This window comes from Wyeomyia smithii, chromosome 3, assembly GCF_029784165.1.
Source record: "Wyeomyia smithii strain HCP4-BCI-WySm-NY-G18 chromosome 3, ASM2978416v1, whole genome shotgun sequence".
NCBI lineage: Eukaryota > Metazoa > Arthropoda > Insecta > Diptera > Culicidae > Wyeomyia > Wyeomyia smithii.
In genome coordinates, this window is record NC_073696.1 from 95,566,632 (window position 1) to 95,586,529 (window position 19,898).

The 19,898-nt window shown below is 38.8% G+C and overlaps 2 protein-coding genes across 3 annotated transcripts; one reads left to right on the forward strand and one right to left on the reverse strand.

The window, feature by feature from the left end:
* The first annotated feature begins 9,009 nt into the window (after positions 1-9,009).
* Positions 9,010-12,097, forward strand: LOC129732076 (bifunctional peptidase and (3S)-lysyl hydroxylase Jmjd7). Of its 2 annotated transcripts, XR_008729159.1 has the most exons (7): positions 9,010-9,194; positions 9,268-9,421; positions 9,839-9,991; positions 10,047-10,213; positions 10,269-10,433; positions 10,492-10,856; positions 10,934-12,097. XR_008729159.1 is itself a non-coding variant. In XM_055692569.1 (6 exons), exons 1-6 carry the CDS (start codon positions 9,140-9,142, stop codon positions 10,764-10,766), a joined length of 969 nt encoding a protein of 322 aa, XP_055548544.1. In that variant the 5' UTR covers positions 9,010-9,139; the 3' UTR covers positions 10,767-12,097. The 2 variants fall into 2 exon arrangements, 1 of the variants encoding a protein (XP_055548544.1); XM_055692569.1 differs by having other exon boundaries at positions 10,492-12,097.
* Positions 10,857-13,475, reverse strand: LOC129732075 (uncharacterized). Its single transcript, XM_055692567.1, has 3 exons — positions 13,327-13,475; positions 11,894-12,596; positions 10,857-11,366 (listed from the first exon to the last, which is right to left on the reverse strand). Exons 1-3 carry the CDS (start codon positions 13,336-13,338, stop codon positions 11,041-11,043), a joined length of 1,041 nt encoding a protein of 346 aa, XP_055548542.1. The 5' UTR covers positions 13,339-13,475; the 3' UTR covers positions 10,857-11,040.
* Positions 13,476-19,898: the final 6,423 nt, after the last annotated feature.

Consider the following 19,898-nt stretch of genomic DNA (forward strand, 5'->3'; position numbering starts at 1 on the left):
GTATACACAAAAAAACGAACACAAAAACCAAAAGTCACTGTAGCCGTTGCTGGAAAAAGTGAACTAGGAACTGAACACTTTGCTGAACATATTAATCTTGCGTTTTTAAGAGTGAAATCATGACAACGGGAATCGAGTCAGGCTATCGGGTTTTTTATCGGCCCCGTGGGTACTAATCTGCCTGTTTCGCCCCCAGTAACAAACAGCTGATTGTCTCGATCGATTGCCATGCAGGTTATATTGGTGAAAAGACCGTTTGTTCTATTCGGAGCAATATCCAACGTTGAAGAATTGCTTAAAATGTCCCAAACCTTGAAGGTACTATTTTTATAACCGCGAGACTTCTGCCATCATGTATCAGTTTAGCTACATTACGACGAACGACGATTTTTATCACGGGAAAGACTCTTACTTCTATGTGTTACTTAGATTTAAAAGATAAATTAGTTATCGATTAATCGACCAACTATGATAGACTCGAAAAATAACAATCAAAACAAGCAATAAAACAAAACAATCTGACAGGTCGACAAATAATTAGGTATCAATGTATCGGTAACTTTTTTTCGCAGCGGTATACAGACCTATGCAGACATTTTTATGGATTATACAGACTTGTCAAAAAAAAGTCTGGCATCTCTGGAGATAAGATTGTTGAAAAGGAAATAGGTAAGCCCCTTGACAAGTAGAATCGCTGCTATGCCTATTGCATACGAGGTAAATACTTTTGTACAATAAGCGGATATCATTAGCCGAATCAAATCCAATAAAAAAAACTATATTATTCAAAACAATAATTTAAGAGAGTAATTCAAAACAAAAGTGCAATATTGTTACATGGCAAACACATATTCATTTATACGAAGAAAAATAAATTGTTAAAGCAATAATAATTGGGATAGACTCAACTATTGTTCTATACATTAATTTTCGAATAACCCATGGACATGTATTGCCTTATTCAGACTACGCAGGATATCACCTGATATCGCCAGATGATATCGGATATCACCTCGAGCGTTAATATTGAGTGAGCTGATATGATTTGACATTTGCTTTGGTAATTGAAAAGAGAAGAAAACAAAAACAGGTCAAAGCTAAAACAAGACAACAAGAGCAATGGGATTAGGATTTAGGATATAGATGTCAGTGAGTTGGCTCACACCAACGCGAACTCTCATATGCAATTGTCAACATGTGCGGGATGAAAATTCGCGTTGACGGTGTTGCTGGTATTTGTTTGGTTTTTGCATGCGAAAAAGAAGGAGGGAAATATTCTTGCTTTTGTCATCACGCACATTTTGACAATTACATATGAGTGTTCACGTAGGTGCGAACAGCCTTTAAAATCTCTTTCAACGCGAATAACCGGAATAGCAAAAATATTTCTTTCCTTTTTTCTCGCATGCAACGCGAAGTGCGAAATTTGTAGGGTTGCGTCAAATGTCTGTTGGCCGTGTTGCCAACTGCTTGAAATGTGGTTATTATTGGTTTTCTAACATGATCCGCGATAGCATGTAGCCGAGGTGATATTCGTTGAAAGCTCGATTGTATGGGATATCAGGTAGTATAGATGGTGATATGGCCTCGATGGCACGAATCGCCTGATATCAGGTGATATGCGGTGTAGTGTGAACGGGATATATGATACAATCCAGCTTTTCACGCGCCATAATGGCGCACGCTATAAAGAAAAATTCGTAATATGTTTCCTACCCTTTTGACAACTCCTGCTTACGTCAGTTTGACTCTTGTATTTCGCACGAAAAACAATAAATCTGGCAACATGCAACATTAATGTTGCATTAATGTGTTAATGTTGAAATTGCAGAAATCACAAATCTGACATAAGCAGAGAGGTTCACAAATTACGAACGCGCATTTTAGAGCTTTCTACGCCAGATCTCACCAATACAGGCTTAGTCTGTATCCTTATAAAATCGATTTGTTTTCAACCAAAAAAATCAGCTGATATTCAATTTCGAAAAATATTGCACTTATGAATCCTAGTTCATTAGTGTTACCTGTTTTAACAAACTTTTTTTTAGTGGAATACCAGATGAAATAAAACTAAAAATCGGCTTACAACTTGAATAAAAGCTCGGGGCAGGAGAAAATTGTTTGTTACCACCAGCGTGTTGATTATTTGCAACCAAAAATAGAACTTGTATCAGTGAAATCGACCACTAATACTAGCGCAGATAGGAAGGTCTATCCAGCTTTTTACGCGCCATAATGGCGGACGCTATAATACAAAGTTCGTAATAAATTACCTACCCTTTTGACAACTCTGCTTACGTCAGTTTGAAGTCTTCATACAATTTATCAAAAGAAAAATATATCTGGAAGCATTTGTGTTGCCAATTTTTCAGAAATTTCAAATCTGACGTAAGCAGAAGGGTTCGCATATTACGAACACGCATTATAGTGACCGCCATTACGGTGCGTAAAAAGCTGAATAGCACCCGCCATTATAGTGCGTAAAAAGCTGGATACTTGTCTTTAGTTAGATCAACGATATAATATGCTTGAGCGAAAATAAAAATATGGATGAAACAACTATACTTTGTCGTTGGATTTTGGCAGCTCGTTTACAGGTTTTATAAATTAATGATCGTTGTGAACACATGATCGTCGAATAAACTGATTCAAAAAGGTTAATTCAAATAGAATGCTTGTAAAATCATCGGATGCAAAAAGTTTGATTGAACCATTTCATATTAGATATTATTGATTTATTTATAATTATATCTTTATGTTGAAAGGATCAAAGTTGTTTGCTTTCAGCGATTTTATGTCAGCCAACGAAAGTGGCTGCAATACAGCTTCAATTTCTTCTCGCTTGATTATTTTTAGAGATTCCCAAGATTCACGTCGTAGCCGACGGCTAGAAGGCGTTGGCTGACATAAATGAAAAGTCATTACCGTGATTTAACAGGATGGAAATACCAGCTAGCTGGCAACCCGCCATGTTTCGAGGACTAACACCTCAGCGTGTGTGTAAACGAGATAGCATATCACCGCCACTTTTCATACGCATAACATAGCGTCTGTCAATGGGGCCCGCATATTGCGGATCCGCAGTGATGTTAGCTCCTAACGGAGCAAAGCAAATAAGACAGAGATGCCAGCTAGCTGGGAAATACTTACCCTTGATACCCTTACCATAACAGAATGCCTAAGTGGCGATATCTGGCTACTTGCTCTTTCTCATCACCCGCTTCGATGAACCCTGTTGTATTTTTCGAAAGTGATGCCATTTACAAGGAAAATACATGGATGTTTTAAATGCTTTTCATTAACACTATGTACAATTAGGGTTATCAGGGAATCTGCGCTTACTTAAGGTCCAAACACAATGGATACGTTTGCGTTGCGTTGACGTTAATTTGACAGAAAATGTATGGGCTAACTGTTGCCAACTGCTTGAAATGTGGTTATTATTGGTTTTCTAACATGATATCCGCGATAGCATGTAGCCGAGGTGATATTCGTTGAAAGCTCGATTGTATGGGATATCAGGTAATATAGATGGTGATATGGCCTCGATGGCACGAATCGCCTGATATCAGGTGATATGCGGTGTAGTGTGAACGGGATATATGATACAATCCAGCTTTTCACGCGCCATAATGGCGCACGCTATAAAGAAAAATTCGTAATATGTTTCCTACCCTTTTGACAACTCCTGCTTACGTCAGTTTGACTCTTGTATTTCGCACGAAAAACAATAAATCTGGCAACATGCAACATTAATGTTGCATTAATGTGTTAATGTTGAAATTGCAGAAATCACAAATCTGACATAAGCAGAGAGGTTCACAAATTACGAACGCGCATTTTAGAGCTTTCTACGCCAGATCTCACCAATACAGGCTCAGTCTGTATCCTTATTAAATCGATTTGTTTTCAACCAAAAAAATCAGCTGATATTCAATTTCGAAAAATATTGCACTTATGAATCCTAGTTCATTAGTGTTACCTGTTTTAACAAACTTTTTTTTTAGTGGAATACCAGATGAAATAAAACTAAAAATCGGCTTACAACTTGAATAAAAGCTCGGGGCAGGAGAAAATTGTTTGTTACCACCAGCGTGTTGATTATTTGCAACCAAAAATAGAACTTGTATCAGTGAAATCGACCACTAATACTAGCGCAGATAGGAAGGTCTATCCAGCTTTTTACGCGCCATAATGGCGGACGCTATAATACAAAGTTCGTAATAAATTACCTACCCTTTTGACAACTCTGCTTACGTCAGTTTGAAGTCTTCATACAATTTATCAAAAGAAAAATATATCTGGAAGCATTTGTGTTGCCAATTTTTCAGAAATTTCAAATCTGACGTAAGCAGAAGGGTTCGCATATTACGAACACGCATTATAGTGACCGCCATTACGGTGCGTAAAAAGCTGAATAGCACCCGCCATTATAGTGCGTAAAAAGCTGGATACTTGTCTTTAGTTAGATCAACGATATAATATGCTTGAGCGAAAATAAAAATATGGATGAAACAACTATACTTTGTCGTTGGATTTTGGCAGCTCGTTTACAGGTTTTATAAATTGATGATCGTTGTGAACACATGATCGTCGAATAAACTGATTCAAAAAGGTTAATTCAAATAGAATGCTTGTAAAATCATCGGATGCAAAAAGTTTGATTGAACCATTTCATATTAGATATTATTGATTTATTTATAATTATATCTTTATGTTGAAAGGATCAAAGTTGTTTGCTTTCAGCGATTTTATGTCAGCCAACGAAAGTGGCTGCAATACAGCTTCAATTTCTTCTCGCTTGATTATTTTTAGAGATTCCCAAGATTCACGTCGTAGCCGACGGCTAGAAGGCGTTGGCTGACATAAACGAAAAGTCATTACCGTGATTTAACAGGATGGAAATACCAGCTAGCTGGCAACCCGCCATGTTTCGAGGACTAACACCTCAGCGTGTGTGTAAACGAGATAGCATATCACCGCCACTTTTCATACGCATAACATAGCGTCTGTCAATGGGGCCCGCATATTGCGGATCCGCAGTGATGTTAGCTCCTAACGGAGCAAAGCAAATAAGACAGAGATGCCAGCTAGCTGGGAAATACTTACCCTTGATACCCTTACCATAACAGAATGCCTAAGTGGCGATATCTGGCTACTTGCTCTTTCTCATCACCCGCTTCGATGAACCCTGTTGTATTTTTCGAAAGTGATGCCATTTACAAGGAAAATACATGGATGTTTTAAATGCTTTTCATTAACACTATGTACAATTAGGGTTATCAGGGAATCTGCGCTTACTTAAGGTCCAAACACAATGGATACGTTTGCGTTGCGTTGACGTTAAATTGACAGAAAATGTATGGGCTAACTGTCAAACTGCCGCAAACGTAGCCGCAACGTATCCATTGTGTTTAGGCCTTTAGTCTTTCATTGACTCATCTAAATTGTAATTTCCACACAAGTTTCTCAACAGGTATGCTCCAAATTCTATCTAGAACCCATTCAGTTGAGGTCCGACAAAGAGTAAAGAAGAGACGGGAACTCAAGAACAATTAAGTTTTATTAATTAGTTAAAAATATTGTCCTTTCACAAAAAAATTAGAATGCAGGGTATTTTTAAGAAAAAGAAGAAGCAACACCCGCAACTGACAGACATCTCAAACACTGGTAAAAAAGTGCTCTAAGGAATAGCACTCGATACACGTTCAACTGAGGATAGTGAAATGTTCGTAATTGAAATACAAAATATCCGAATAAGTTTTATTCTCTACACCTCATTAGTTAATTAGAGTCTTTTTCATTAAGCAGACAGTATATGAAGTAGAATATGATATATTTCCAGTTCGCTTAATTTTCGTTCTCTCTACTTCATATACTGTCTGCTTAATGAACTTGCGTGTTAACGGGAAAAAGCCGTTGTTAAAAATAGAAATTCAGTTCTAAAAATAGAGTCTTTTTATTTGTTTCTTAGGTTTTAGTTTGTCTTGATCGAGCAAAGAATATCATTTTCATCATCAAAGGTATGTACGATTTATTGCCATCAGCGATGGGCACCATTTCGCCTGTTTTAAGATCGGTTAGTGAATATGATACTACAACATCGGGTACGGGTTTGTTAAAGTTCGCATGCTTTTGGCGATTTGATGTATTTATCACAACAATGCCATGATATATAAAATAAAAGTCGTGGGACAACTATGTCTATAAAGCTCAATTTTGAAGATGCAGGAGACAGACATAGAAACGATGCGCTGTACACTTTTGCGGTACTGGAAAACATTTATGTTAACTCAGGAAACAAATTTAAAAAAAAAGACTTTCTGAAGCATAGAAATTCTCAAGCTGGAACCAACAGAAGCTATGGGGAAACTAGGCCTTCGAATTTCGTTTAGCGGTATGGCTCAGAAGCTTCGGTTTTTCGAAAAATGTCCTCAATGGTAGAAATAAATTAAAGCTGAGAGAGTTTTCCAGCTGAAAAATATATATTTTTTTTTACACCACAAAAAGTCAAAATAATGGTCGCAGTGGTCCAAATCTTACAAGAAAAAACACTAGATTTTAACGTTTATTGCATCTCTAAGGAATTTGGTATCACAATTTTTTTTATCGAACAGTTTTTTATTGATAAAAAAGCATAATTTTACCCACACGACTTCCCGAAGTCCGATTGTGCTGAATATTAGAGTAGTGACTTCTTTCGAGAAGACGAAACTCTTGAGCCGTACCTTCAAATCTCTGAACGAAATTCAGAGGTCCTTTTCCCATATATCTCATCGACACATTTTTTGTTGAGTTTTTAACCGGCGGTAATTCACCAGTCAATGAAAACTATGTTATGTTGCATACTGTTTAAGCAACATCAAATAATGGATTATAACTAGTTTATTCGTAGAACATTCTGATTGCAAACCAAATCAATGCGGCTCTGCTGCATAGTCGAGGGCAAGGAATCAAGGCGGCTTCAATGCTATTCAATTTCAATTGAAGTAAATTAAGAGTGCATACGCTTTGACAAACAAGTTCATGAGTCGCATTTTTATCGGTGCTGCCTGAGATTGTCATTTTCGGTTGTCAGTTGCGGTTGTCAGTTAGAGCGCAAAATTCTAATTTTTCTCTGAAGTCACAATACGTCTTGCTTGGACGAGAGCTTAAATAGGAATGAGTTATTCTATAGCCTTTTCGTGAATTCAATAGTTATCGTCAGTCAGTGAAAAGTCAGCGGTTGCGTTGTTGCTCAACACATTCAAATTTGATTGAGGCTCACAATACAGAATTTACTTCCGACATTGAGCAGCGGTAAAACCGTATCCACTCTTTGCGCATTTTTGGATCGATATAGGTGATGGTCCAAATGGGATCACTTACTACGCCCGTATTTGTACGCTTTGCACTTTATTTTGAACGTCTATTTGAATATTTTAGATAACAACAGGTGATATCATAAATAAACTATTAATCAAAACAGCAAAAACATGTTGTTCCACTCGGGGGTTTCAAGCAAGCAGCGAATGGCTCCCGAAGTGGATATGCGAATCTATAGACCTTTTTACGTACGAATGTGTTAGTGCCACTAGTTGGGGAAAATATTCATAAATAGCTGTTTTGTTTGCAATGCCATGTTTTTGGCAGCTGGACAAAAATTCAGTTGAACACTCTTTATATGTTTTAAACTTGTTTCTGAATAAATTTTTTCATTCGTAATCAGAATTCGGAAGAAGGCGCTAAATATAATCGACCAAAAATGGTGAAAAAGTGATAAAAGTCGAAGCAAAGAGATGCGATGATTTACAGGTTGGAAGAAACAAAAGTAACTTACACGGGTTTACACGTTTACTAGTGTGCGTAGGTGAAAAGTCACTTATCTCTATACCCAGTTGTCTCCCCTTAGGTTTTACCTGAGGGGCGACAACTGCCACAAATCAGCCCTTTTGTGAGGGGAAAGTACTATTAGGTAAAAGCAGTGGCGTAGCGTGACCGGGTGACACCCAGGGCGGAAAATTTGGGTGTCACCCCTCTCCCCTTGAGTGTCACCCCCACAAGGTTGCAGTGAACTAACTTTGTTATCAAAAATTGTGAAAGTTTGCACGTTCTTTTTCAATTGCACTAAACCTACCCATTTTTTAAAAATTGGTTGAGATTATACTCTTGAGAGCAAATTATATAATTTTCGGCGGTTTCACCGCGACCTCCACCTAATTAATAGTTTATCTCACGGATATCACCCATTTGATGGTGACACGTATGAAAATTTTCCTCATGGGTGTCACCCCCTATAGGTTGACACCCGGGGCGGACCGCCCCCGCCACCCCCACCACGCTACGCCGGTGGGTAAAAGTGATTTACCTACTTTTGAGTACCTGCACGGAAGCCATCATTTAGGTAAAATATAATACCTTGAAACATCAATATCAAAATCGAATACTCCATACAAACTTTTACCCAAAATTAGGTGTTCGCATTTTATTTAGCTGTTGCGTTATGTTCACCAATGTTATGCGTATTATTCACCTAAACCAGTAAAAACATTCAGGTTTACGTAAATTTACGTTGTTTTTACGTGTTCACTTGGTAATGTTTTTTGTGTGTAGTACACACTTTAAATTCCGAGCTTTAGGCACAGAGAACAGATATTCATGTTCATATAAAGGAATTTGAAAATCGTGTGTGAAAATTTGAATCCAAATACATTAACACACTAACGACATCTGTCTTGTCGTGCCCCAGTTACACTGCATTAATATTGCCGTATCGATATTTTATCGATATCTGTGCTTGGTTTTTAAGTGATGCGAGCGCCACATAGCGGGAGCATCACCACTCACTGTTAAATGACGGTTGCAAGTTTTTACACATCTTTTGAAAATAAGATGAACGTCTGTTCTCTGTGATTTAGGTTGTAGCCGCACACATTAAACATTGTGTGCAAACAGCTTGTATGCAATCATAAACAAGTTCTACAACAGCAACAAAAATTGGATAAATTGACGCAAGCGGCGGACTAGTACTTCAACAAACATCTGTGCTCGGCGTTTGTATCGCATAGTTTTTCTCTCAGTAAATATCAACACTTCCTTGGCTGTATACTGTGCTCACATGAGATCTCGAAGTAGTTCTTTTTCTACCTAGTGTCTCGAGATGGATAAGTTATTCATTAAACAAGCGTTCAACGTTTTAAGTAGTGAAGCCAAAGGTTTGTATCAGATTTACTTGCAGTGCGAGTACCGAATAACAATCAACCTGCCGTTTATGTAATACAATTTCAGATCTCGTGTTGAGCCCCAGTGTTCCAGAGACCTTCGGAGTACCAACAGCATTGGAGTTTGTTAGGGATCATGTAGCGAAAAATTTCCCACTGGTTATGCGAGAGGCAACCATGCATTGGCCTGCTGTAGAAAAGTGGCATTCAAAATTCTTCAGGTATGAGTTCTGATCGATCTTGAAATTAGCACCTTCTGGCTTCATTGTTCAACGTTTTGAAATCGTTCCAAATATCAGCACCAGCCAGCACACATTCGTCAAAGTTTATATCAAATGCCAAGACGCTTTATTCATAATTTCCCTAGCACATGTAGCTTGTAGTATACTCAATCATATGTTGCTGAAAGATGGATTCGAATGACGCCAGAAGTATGGTAGTAGTAGATTTCATAAAGGCGTATACGCTTTAAGTAAACAGTATTATTGTATAACACGTGCGTCTGCCTGTTTGAGTATATCCCCGACCGCGAACTAGAAAATATAACACTAGCTGAATAAATCGCGTCCGGTCAGGCATGTTTTGTTTTGAGTGGTAAAATGCGATGAATTTTGTTCTTATTTGTGGTAGTTCTGCAGAGAAACGCTGCCAGACAAGGAAGTAACGGTGGCCATCACCCCCAACGGTTACGCAGATGGATTAGCCGAACATGAGGGCGAAGAGTACTTTGTGTTGCCTCTCGAAACGCAAATGACGATGGAGCAGTTTTTAAACTGCCTGGATAGCAGAGGGTATTTCCGATCGTATAGTTTAATTTAGCAAATAACCTAAATTGTTCTGATTCAGTGAAACCGTCCATTATATACAGAGGCAAAACTCAAATCTGACGGAAGATTTCTACGAACTATGGCAAGACATTGAAGTTGAAACCCTAGATTTTGCAACCGAAGCCTTCAACAAGCAGCCAGATGCTATAAACTTTTGGATGGGTGATGATCGTGCAATTACATCCAGTAAGAAACGACAGCTTCGTTTTTAATTTTTATTCAGTTTTGTAACTTTTTCCAGTGCATAAGGACCCTTATGAAAATATCTATTGTGTTATATCTGGATATAAAGATTTCATTTTAATACCGCCAGTAGATTTACACAAAGTGCCTAGAAGACGATACCCGATGGGCATCTACATGCAGGAAGATGATGGAAAAATGGTAATCGAACCTATCTTAAACGGTAAGGTAACCGCAAGTTAACAGTCAAGTCAAGTTGACATTTTCTGTTTTTGCTGCAGAAATCGGTAAACCACGCCTGATTGAATGGGTTGGCATTGATCCATTGGAACCAAATATCGATAAATACCCGGAATATGCAAACGCATCCGTATACGAAATTCGAATAAATGCAGGAGATATGCTGTACCTGCCCAGCCTCTGGTATCACCATGTACGTCAAAGTCACAAGTGCATTGCGGTCAACTTTTGGTACGACATGGACTACGACGCCCGGTATTGTTACTATAAAATGATGGAAAAACTTTGTGGCTACGGTGATGAAGATTTGGCCTGATCCGTTATGACTAGCTTTGTTAGGATGCACTCTTGGATGAATGTTATGATATGTGTTCAAAATCACGGTGAGATTTGTTAAAAAGATTAGGTAAATTGTTTATTCTGTAGTTTTTTTTTTTTCTACATCGTGAATTGCACTTTATGAGTAATATTTGATATTTTCAGATTTTTATAACAACGTAGAAAGACATTAGAACAAAAGTTAACGTACACTGGTTGATTTTTTACAATCGATAAAAACCGCTTTTTAGCACTAAAACATAAAATTAACGCTAATATCGTGCCGATGCGTAGCCCCTGTCCGACGGGTTCTGTGGAAAACCGCAGAGATGTCGCAGTTCGTAGAGTTCATCTGGGGAGGCTCCACTATCCAACCATTTGGATTCCAACTCGAACACGATTTTGCCGATCCAGTTTTGTATAACATACAGCTGCGCATTCTCATTGCGATCGAATTCCAAATGCATGTTGGTGATTTGTTGGGCAATCTTCTTTTTGAACCGCGACCTACGCGAAGCTAGGTTATTTCTCTCGCGATCCGCTGCCTCCGACGGATCATCGTAGACTTTACGTAGCCGCGATTTGTTGGGATTGTATTCTGTGGAGCAGCAAAGAAAAAGTTATTGTCGATTACTACCTACTTTAAACTTGGCTGAGATTTTGCCGTGTCCTTTTCTGAAACATTTGCTTTGTACAGAAATTTGTTTCAAATAGACTAAAATATTCGTTACAACTTAAGACATCAATAGCAACTTATAAAAACAGTCTCCAAAAAACTACCCGGCATGGAGCATTAATTGCATTTAACGTCAAACTAACGTCGGTAATTTTTTTTCGTTATGCGTAATAATCTAAGAATCGGATTGAACCACTGACCCATTTTTTCAGCAAACGATGCATTACTACCTGAACTATCTACCTGTTTCGCCAAAATGTATGAAACAAAGAAAATCAGGTGCTAGCATAATCCCTATTCAGTAGAAATTTGCCGGTTAATTTATGCAAATAATTCCCAAGCGCGAAGAGACTTTTATGGGGGTAAAAACTTCTTTATTCCGCCTTTTGTGCGATAATGTCCTTTTACATGGAACATAAAGTTAACCTGTTGCTGTAAAACGTACTCACCTAAATCACTTGGAAGTTCTTGCATTTTAGCAGCCAAAAATTGCTGCTTTTGTACATCCGATCTGTGCAGAATTGTTGCCATTTCTTTTTGCAGCCGTTCCGTGTATTCGGTTTTCAGCAGATCACGATACCAATCATTCATGCATAAAGGATTAATATCATCTGGCATTGTTGAATTGCCAGAGTCAGAGGAAGTTCGCCCATCGACGACTGGTCGATCCAACCCTGGAGAGCGTGACACGGACCGCGTGTCGCTCGAGATAGTACTTGGCGCTGATGAAAACGTATAGTCATGATCCGGGAAGGAGTGTTCCGATTTAATTGCCATCTTTACATCTTCAATGTTGTGGAAGTAATTTAACGGAGGTACTGTATCTTTCGTGGGTAACAATCTTGGAGGATTACCCTGCTGATATACAGCGCACAATGGTGAAGAAGTGTGGCATGTACTCAGTGCAAAGTCCGGCGATGGAGTCGATCGGCAACTCTCAGTCGAGGAGTAAAACGACATTGCTGGTGATCCACTAATTTGCGGGTTACTGCGCAACTGCTGGTCTCTCTGTGGGTTGCCTGTTCTATATATTACGCGCCCTAGGCTGTCGCTTTGATGAACATATCCTCTATCGAAGGAACGAAAATATGTGTCGTTCATTACTGATTCAGCTTCGTAACTGGATAGCTCTGGTTGATCATCGGATCTCATCTGCAAAGAAATGTGATCAGTTTTCTCCTAACATATTTCAAATTAGTTTGATTTTTTCAAATTACATAAGGCGACCGGAGGTATGAATGATTAAGTCCGTGGAGTTCTAGCCGTACTACAGTTATTGTAACGTGGAATGTAATACGACTAAACTTCACGAACCCAGTTCATTCGGTTTCATTTTTATTTTAAACACACACACAAAATCACGTACACCATCAAGAACTAAGGTTAAACTTCGTATGACCAATTCACTTTAACGTATTCTTTAGCGAGGTTATGAAACACTCAAGTCTAATAACCTTACAAAAATTGTCACTTTCATGGATTTTCAACGATGCAACAAATGTGAATATCCGTGGAGTTCTAGCCGTACTACAAATTTGTAATCTTCACTGCAATCCGGCTAAACCCCACGGGAACTCATCATTTTCTCAAATTCCAATAAACAATAGAGAGGCTTATCACTGTGTAAGAAGACGCTGCTCCCCATATCATTTCCGTACTACAAATATCATATTAAAATGTAGCTGTGAAGATGACATGGCAAGCAACGTTCGAAATTCACGATAGATGCCAATTCACTGGCAAGAAGCCCTCAGTCATGGCCGTACTACAAAACTTTTTACTCAAAATGCAATGCCGGCAGTGACTGTGGAGTCTAACCAAGTAACTTTCCATTGTGTCACAAAACTTAGCGCCAAAAACTAACACGAATAACGGTACTCACCTTTCGGTCCATGCTTTTATACTAACTGCGTTCAAAAGCCAACAGCACGACAAACTTGTCTTCGCGCGATCTCGAATAATTATGCTAAACCGATACGAACGCTAATCCTTTATATAAACACCGAATGTCAACCGAGCACGAAAGGACACGATCAGCCATCAGCACTACAGGATAGAGGATTGCCTACCCGGTCGGTATATGGGTAATCCAATGGGATAGGTAGTGAGATCAACACGGCAGTAGTCCATCTCATTCTGGCAAACTAAATTGGGGAACTTTGCTACTCACGTTTCGGACGTTAATTTTCCGCCAAACAAATCCACAGGTAAAGACAATAGCAAGTGAACGTTTGAAATTCATTACGAACGCCTGTTAAGCTTAGCAAAGTGGGATGTTACTAATGCAATGTTATGTGTTAACGGTTATTTCAGTGACAACTCCTCCAAAATCATTCAAAAAAGTCGGTCGTAATTTATAACGGCCGCGGGATTTGCAAGACCAACGGAAAATGTGGTCTAACGGATTTCCTGAAACAAAGAAATCGGTTGGCTAGCCAGTGTGGCAAAATCGACTGATAAAAGCAACGTGACAGAACAAAATGTCACCATTTTTTCAGGAGTGCTGTTTTATAACAAATGAAACACTTCCTACTACACTGTCACCGCTTTTCACACTGGGGATAAGGAATGTTGCCGAAATTGTGAATATTTTCCGAAAAAAAACTTTACCCATTAAAAGCTGAACATTTTTGAAAAAGATCGAAGAGCAAAGATGAAAAATAAATGATCTTCCGCCTGCAAACTGTGATAAAAGGTAAAAATAAAATGTCGGAGAAAATCAGTGAGTATGTATTTGAAAATTACCTAGGCAATTTAAACAACCGAAATTTAAAAAACCGTATACACATAGCTGACTCGACCTGTTCAAAGCGTAGAAACTGCGGTGTTGGCGGTGATGAAAGTTTCATTTTCTTTTTTGTCTTGTTTTATTTTTTAAGGAAAATTAGATATTAGTCTGCCATTTATACTTGAACAAAAAATACCAACATGTTCTTCATTCTAATTTTTTAAACTTATTTAATTTGTCCCTATTTTGTTTGATTCGATATATGTTTCGTAGATTCATTTGTAACGATTTTTCATGCTCAATTCTTGGTAGAACCTTACAACATGCGATTGTTAAAACGTTTTCTTTAGAGATGATCACCTCTAGCTTATTCGAAAAAACCGTTATAGCTTTTTTTTAGCTTTATATATTGTTTCCAACTTCTGCATCATCATGATGAAACCACGGAAAGCCGCTCATGTAAAAACAATATTTAAAAAATTGGTGCAAATTTTTAAACATAAATACAGTAAGGTCGTTTTTTTACGCGGATTGCTTTCCTCCATTACTCAAAAACGGTACAGGTTATCGACCTCATTTCAATCCCGTTTTCCGTTTTAGGCCATGAGTGATCATATAGGGTGTTGTATCATGATCGGACCATTTTTTTATATGCGAGATTTCGCAACTATTGAATAAAATACTGTATCAAATATGTACCCGCATCATCAAAAAACTTCTTCTGATGATGTTCAGAAGGTTTCATTTAGATTACTTAAGTATTACTATTATTAAAAAAAGTCTTAAAAACTGGTCTATTTTCGAGCACAATTTGCCCTTACAATTGTTACCAAGTCTTGTTTTCAAGCAGTGATTTTAAAATCGAATATTTAAAGATTGCAGTATATTTTCCAGTAATATGCTTCTGTAACATTTAAATTCAATGTAGGAACACTTTTTATATGAAATATTTGCTTAAAAGTTTGAATTATTGGTGAAACGCGAAAGCCTGTTTTGTATCATGATCGGACCAGCCTTGAACCATGATCGGACCAACTTACTTCTGAGACATCACTGCTTCACTATGCTTATGTTTGATATACCAAATGAGGGATTTCACGTTTAATTCATTGGAACAGAATAAAAATGATGAAGCTTATTTTTTATAGAATAAAACCTCTCAAGAACGACGTAAGGTTCGCAAACTGAAGCAAAATTTATTAAAACTTCACTATAAATAGTCCACTATGCTTCAAATAGGGAAAATGTAACTCAGTGTCATCCTTATTTAGGAAGTACTTTTTCCCGCGAATTTTCGAACAGTTTACGAGAGAGTGATAAATTAAAATATATGAAAATTTATATTTGACGTTTTGCGTGGAATTTTTTCACGATTATTTTGAACGGTAAAATGATTTCACGAAGGTGAGAAAGGTTTAAAAATTGATTGATTTGTGATCTAATGATAATATGTATATCGAATTTATTTTTCAGCAACAAGACTCTCTTTGAGACTAACTAGTTTTTGAGCTGCGGCAAAGGAAACGTAAGGCAAAAAACTAATCTTTGAATTTCGTTTAGCGATAGGGCTTGAAAGTTTCGTCTCTCCGAAAAATGTCCTCATACGAAATTTCAACTCGATCGAACTTAAGGAAGTAGTGTCTCAAATTGGCCGCTTTTAATCTCACTTTTTTGACTGATGACGAAAGGCACAGTTCATGCAATTGTCGATATGGAAATTTCTGTTACCAAATATCTTAGACTTGCGTAAAACACCGATATCTGGTGTCTCTTCGAAAAAAAAAATAATCGGAAAAACTCGACTTACTGGGACTTAAAAAATTTTGTGCTGGGAAACTCATTTCACTTCACTTTAGATGGAATCAGAAATAGGTCTCAAAAAATGAAGTGAGCGTGAGAGTGAAATATATTTCACCGTGAGGTAACTCCCGTAACAAGTACCATTGGCTGAATATCGCAATTCAGGCATAAAAGTTAGAGCATTGCAATATTCGGAAATTTGTACTTGGGGACTACAAGTTGGTCTTACATCGTTTTCAAAATTGTGCTGGTAGAGTGAGCTATCGGTAAAACGAAACTGCAACCGAAAAAACACCCACAAATTGAATAGCAAATTTGCCATAATTCATAACGTTTGCGCAATAATATGAAAAATGTTTGAAAATAATTTTAGAATTACGAAAAAATATCTAATTTATCAAGCCTGAACCGAACACCGTGCATGTAAAGCCCAGCACGCGAAGCGGAAAATCGCTTGCAGTCTCAGAAGCACACTGGTCCGGTTATGATACACTTTTTGGTCCGATCATGAATCACCCTGGTCCGATCATAATACAAATTCTATGGTCAGGAAAAACGATATATTTAAATGAATTTACGTCAGATTTGCTATGAATTGTTATTTTTGTAAACTAGGCAAATAGACTTTTCCGATAAATGTATTTTATTTATGATTACATGTAATATTAATGGTGAAAATGTGACATGAAAAGTGATGTACCTTGAAAATAGTCTAAATTAGTCGGATCATGATACATTACCCTATCAGTTTTCAAAAAAAAAAAACACAATTTTTGGGGTAAATACTCAAAATTTAAAATATTGCGTTTTGGTCTCTAGATTGGCCACTATCATATTCAAACGAGGTTTAAACGTTTCAGGACGGTTTTCTTTGTTTTATTTGCAACTCAAAAAAGTCGTTTTTTACGCGGGCCCATACAAATTCGGAACGCATCCCCCGCGTAAAAAACGACCTTAGTGTACGTTATAAATCATTTGGATACTCGCGCCGATTAGTGTTTGTTACGTATATGCAGGGCCGGATTAACCCTTGTGAGGGCCCGGAGGCAAAGTAACATTTGCGGGCCCTTTTCAGTGGTCAAAATTTCAATAATGGAACATGTCATAAAAATCCAAGTTAAAGTAAGGTTTTAGAAGGATTCGCGACTACGAAGGTGCTGATATTTCTTTGGTTTTTGCATGAGAAAAAGAAGAAAGGAAATATTTCTGCCTTGGTCATCACATACATTTTGACAATTGCATATGAGAGTTCGCCAAGGTGCGAACAGCCTTTAAAATCTCTTTCTTTCAGTTTTGTCTAAATTTAAGTTTTTTGAAGTGTCAGGAAAATTTGTGTCGTGGAGTCATTCGAAGTGCACTATTGTGGGGGGGCCCAAAGTGTGGAGGGAGGCCCGAAGGCCATGGCTCCCCTGCCCTAAATCCTCTGTATTGCGATTAACATGTGTTATCTGGATGTATGTGAACATTTTGATACTAAGTGTTTTTTTTTAGTTAGTAGCTTAAGTGTTTATGATAAACATTAGTAAATGATGAGTTTGCGTGGCCATGGCCAGCCGCAAATGATGACTTCTCCACACTGTTAGAAATTTTTAATTGAAATTGTTATGTTTCATCACCAATAAGTCTATGTAATTTGAGTGTACCAAACCGAGGAGAACGTTTCGAAATCATTTCGTTTCTTCCTTGTTAAACAACAACTTGACCAAAACTGGTACTGGTCTAAAAATTTGTTTGTAAATTAAAACAAAGTTTAGAATTTCTATTAATGAAAGGATATAGACATCTCGTATATTTAATGCACTTTGCCTGTAATGTGCTATTTGAAAATAACGTTTTTTTCGTAAATTAGTCCCAAGTACTTAACCTTGTCTGACCAACTAAAAATAACCCCATTCATCTTGACAACGTGATTATTGTTCGGCTTGGGGAAAGAAGCCCGAGTCTTATGGGGAAAACTTATCATTTGAGTTTAAGAAGCATTGTGATAGATTTTCCACTTTTGCAAGTAGGAAGAAAAAATATCTAAACTTTTCTGCAATTGACTGCTTACGACACGAAGACTTTTGCTTTTACGGAAATGCTTGTGTCGTCGCAGAATAATGACTTTGTGCATCCTGGAGGTAAATCAGGAAGATCCGAAGTACACAATTAACTGCACAATGATTTCACGGTAAAGTAAAATACCGAACTACTTGAAAACTTTTAGTTTACCTCTGTTCCGTAAAAAAATTAATGAGGAATCGAAAACCGAACGTGTTTACCGGAATACTGTAGATTTGTTTACCGAAAAAATACGTAAAACAGAGAATTTACGAGTTCAGTAAACTAAAATACCGAAACTCGGAACCCTGACTTCATTTAACCGAGATTTCGTCGAACAAAAAAGCTCTTTTATTCACTTCTGTTCGAGCGTCTTGATAGAATATTTCCATACACATTACACTTTTTATCAACTTTCACTATTTATTTCTATCACTCCCATTTAAACCAATAATGAATACTAAAATAAAAAAGACGAGTGTGGAGGGACTACCAAATCCCTTCGCGCGAGGTGGCATCCAGCGGTCTCCGCAGAAAAAGGCGGAGACGGAAGCAATGAAACCCGGTGGCGGAGAGGCCCACACCGGAGGTTTCCACACCGGATAGAACGGTCGATGGTCTCTTGCTAGTCAAGGCCATCGAAAAGAGCAGGGACAAGCGGCCTAGGGTGGCAGCGCTTTCCGGACAGCTTGATGCTATCATCGAGTTCGCGGCGAATAGGAGCAATATGTCCAGGGATCTGAAGCAGGGCCTCCTCCTGCTTCGGGCTACCATCGACGAAGCTCAAAATGAGCACGCCGAACTTTTGTGGCTCAGGTTGAAGCCTCCGAAAAGGGAGGACCAGGAGGGCAACTGAATCTAAGCAGGTTCAGACTGATGCCCTCATTCGCCGCGATCTGCTCTACGGGGCAGGTCGGTAAGCAAACGAGGCAGCCCCAGTGGAAGCGGCCCCCGATAATGTGAAGAAAGGTTTGGTGGAGCTGGCCTCACGATCTAGCACACCAACAGGCTCAAAGGCCGGAACATCGACCGGAGCGGCGACTGCGGGAAATCCATGGGTTACCGTAGTAGAAAAAAGGCGCAAGGAGGGTAAAAACCGCCAGGACGGAGCGGCGACAGAACGTTCGCCAAATGTCGAACGACGCCCTCATACTCAAGACTGACGGGTCTAAGTACGCAGAAGTCTTGAAGAAAATGAGGAGTGAAACTCACCTCAAGGATTTAGGGGCGGATGTGCGGACCATCCGTCGATCTCGCACTGGCGAGATGATCCTTGAGCTCCGAAAGGATGCGAAGAACAAGGGCGCTTCCTACAAGGCGGTAGCCTAGCAGGTGCTTGGCAAAGAGGTGCAGATTCGGGCACTCACTTCGGAGGTGACTCTCCAGCCCAAAAACATGGATGAAATCACCGAGGGGTGCGACGTTGCACAAGCCCTCAAAGATAAGTGCGGGGTGGAGGTGGTCACTGCGTCAATCCGCCTCCGAAAGAGGCCACCTTTCGGTTAGCATCGGCAGATGCGAACCTGGCACTAAAGGAAGGCAAGCTAAAGGTCGGCTGGTCAGTATGCCCTCTGGGTATACTCCAACAACCGGACGTTTGCTTCCGGTGCTTTGAGGGAGGCCATGAGTCCTGGACCTGCAAGGGGCCCGACAGGAGCAAGTTATGCAGACGTTGCGGTGGTGCAGGCCATAAAGCTGCTATGCTATGCACTGCTATGCGGCTCAGCAGCTACTATACCAAGCAGTCACTGAGTCGCTGTCGGACATCGCCATCGTATCGGACCCCTACCGCATTCCTCCCGGAAACGGTAACTGGGTTGCGAAAAAGTCCAATAGTGATAAATTTAAATAGTGAAAGTGGATAAAAAGTGTAATGTGTAGTGAAA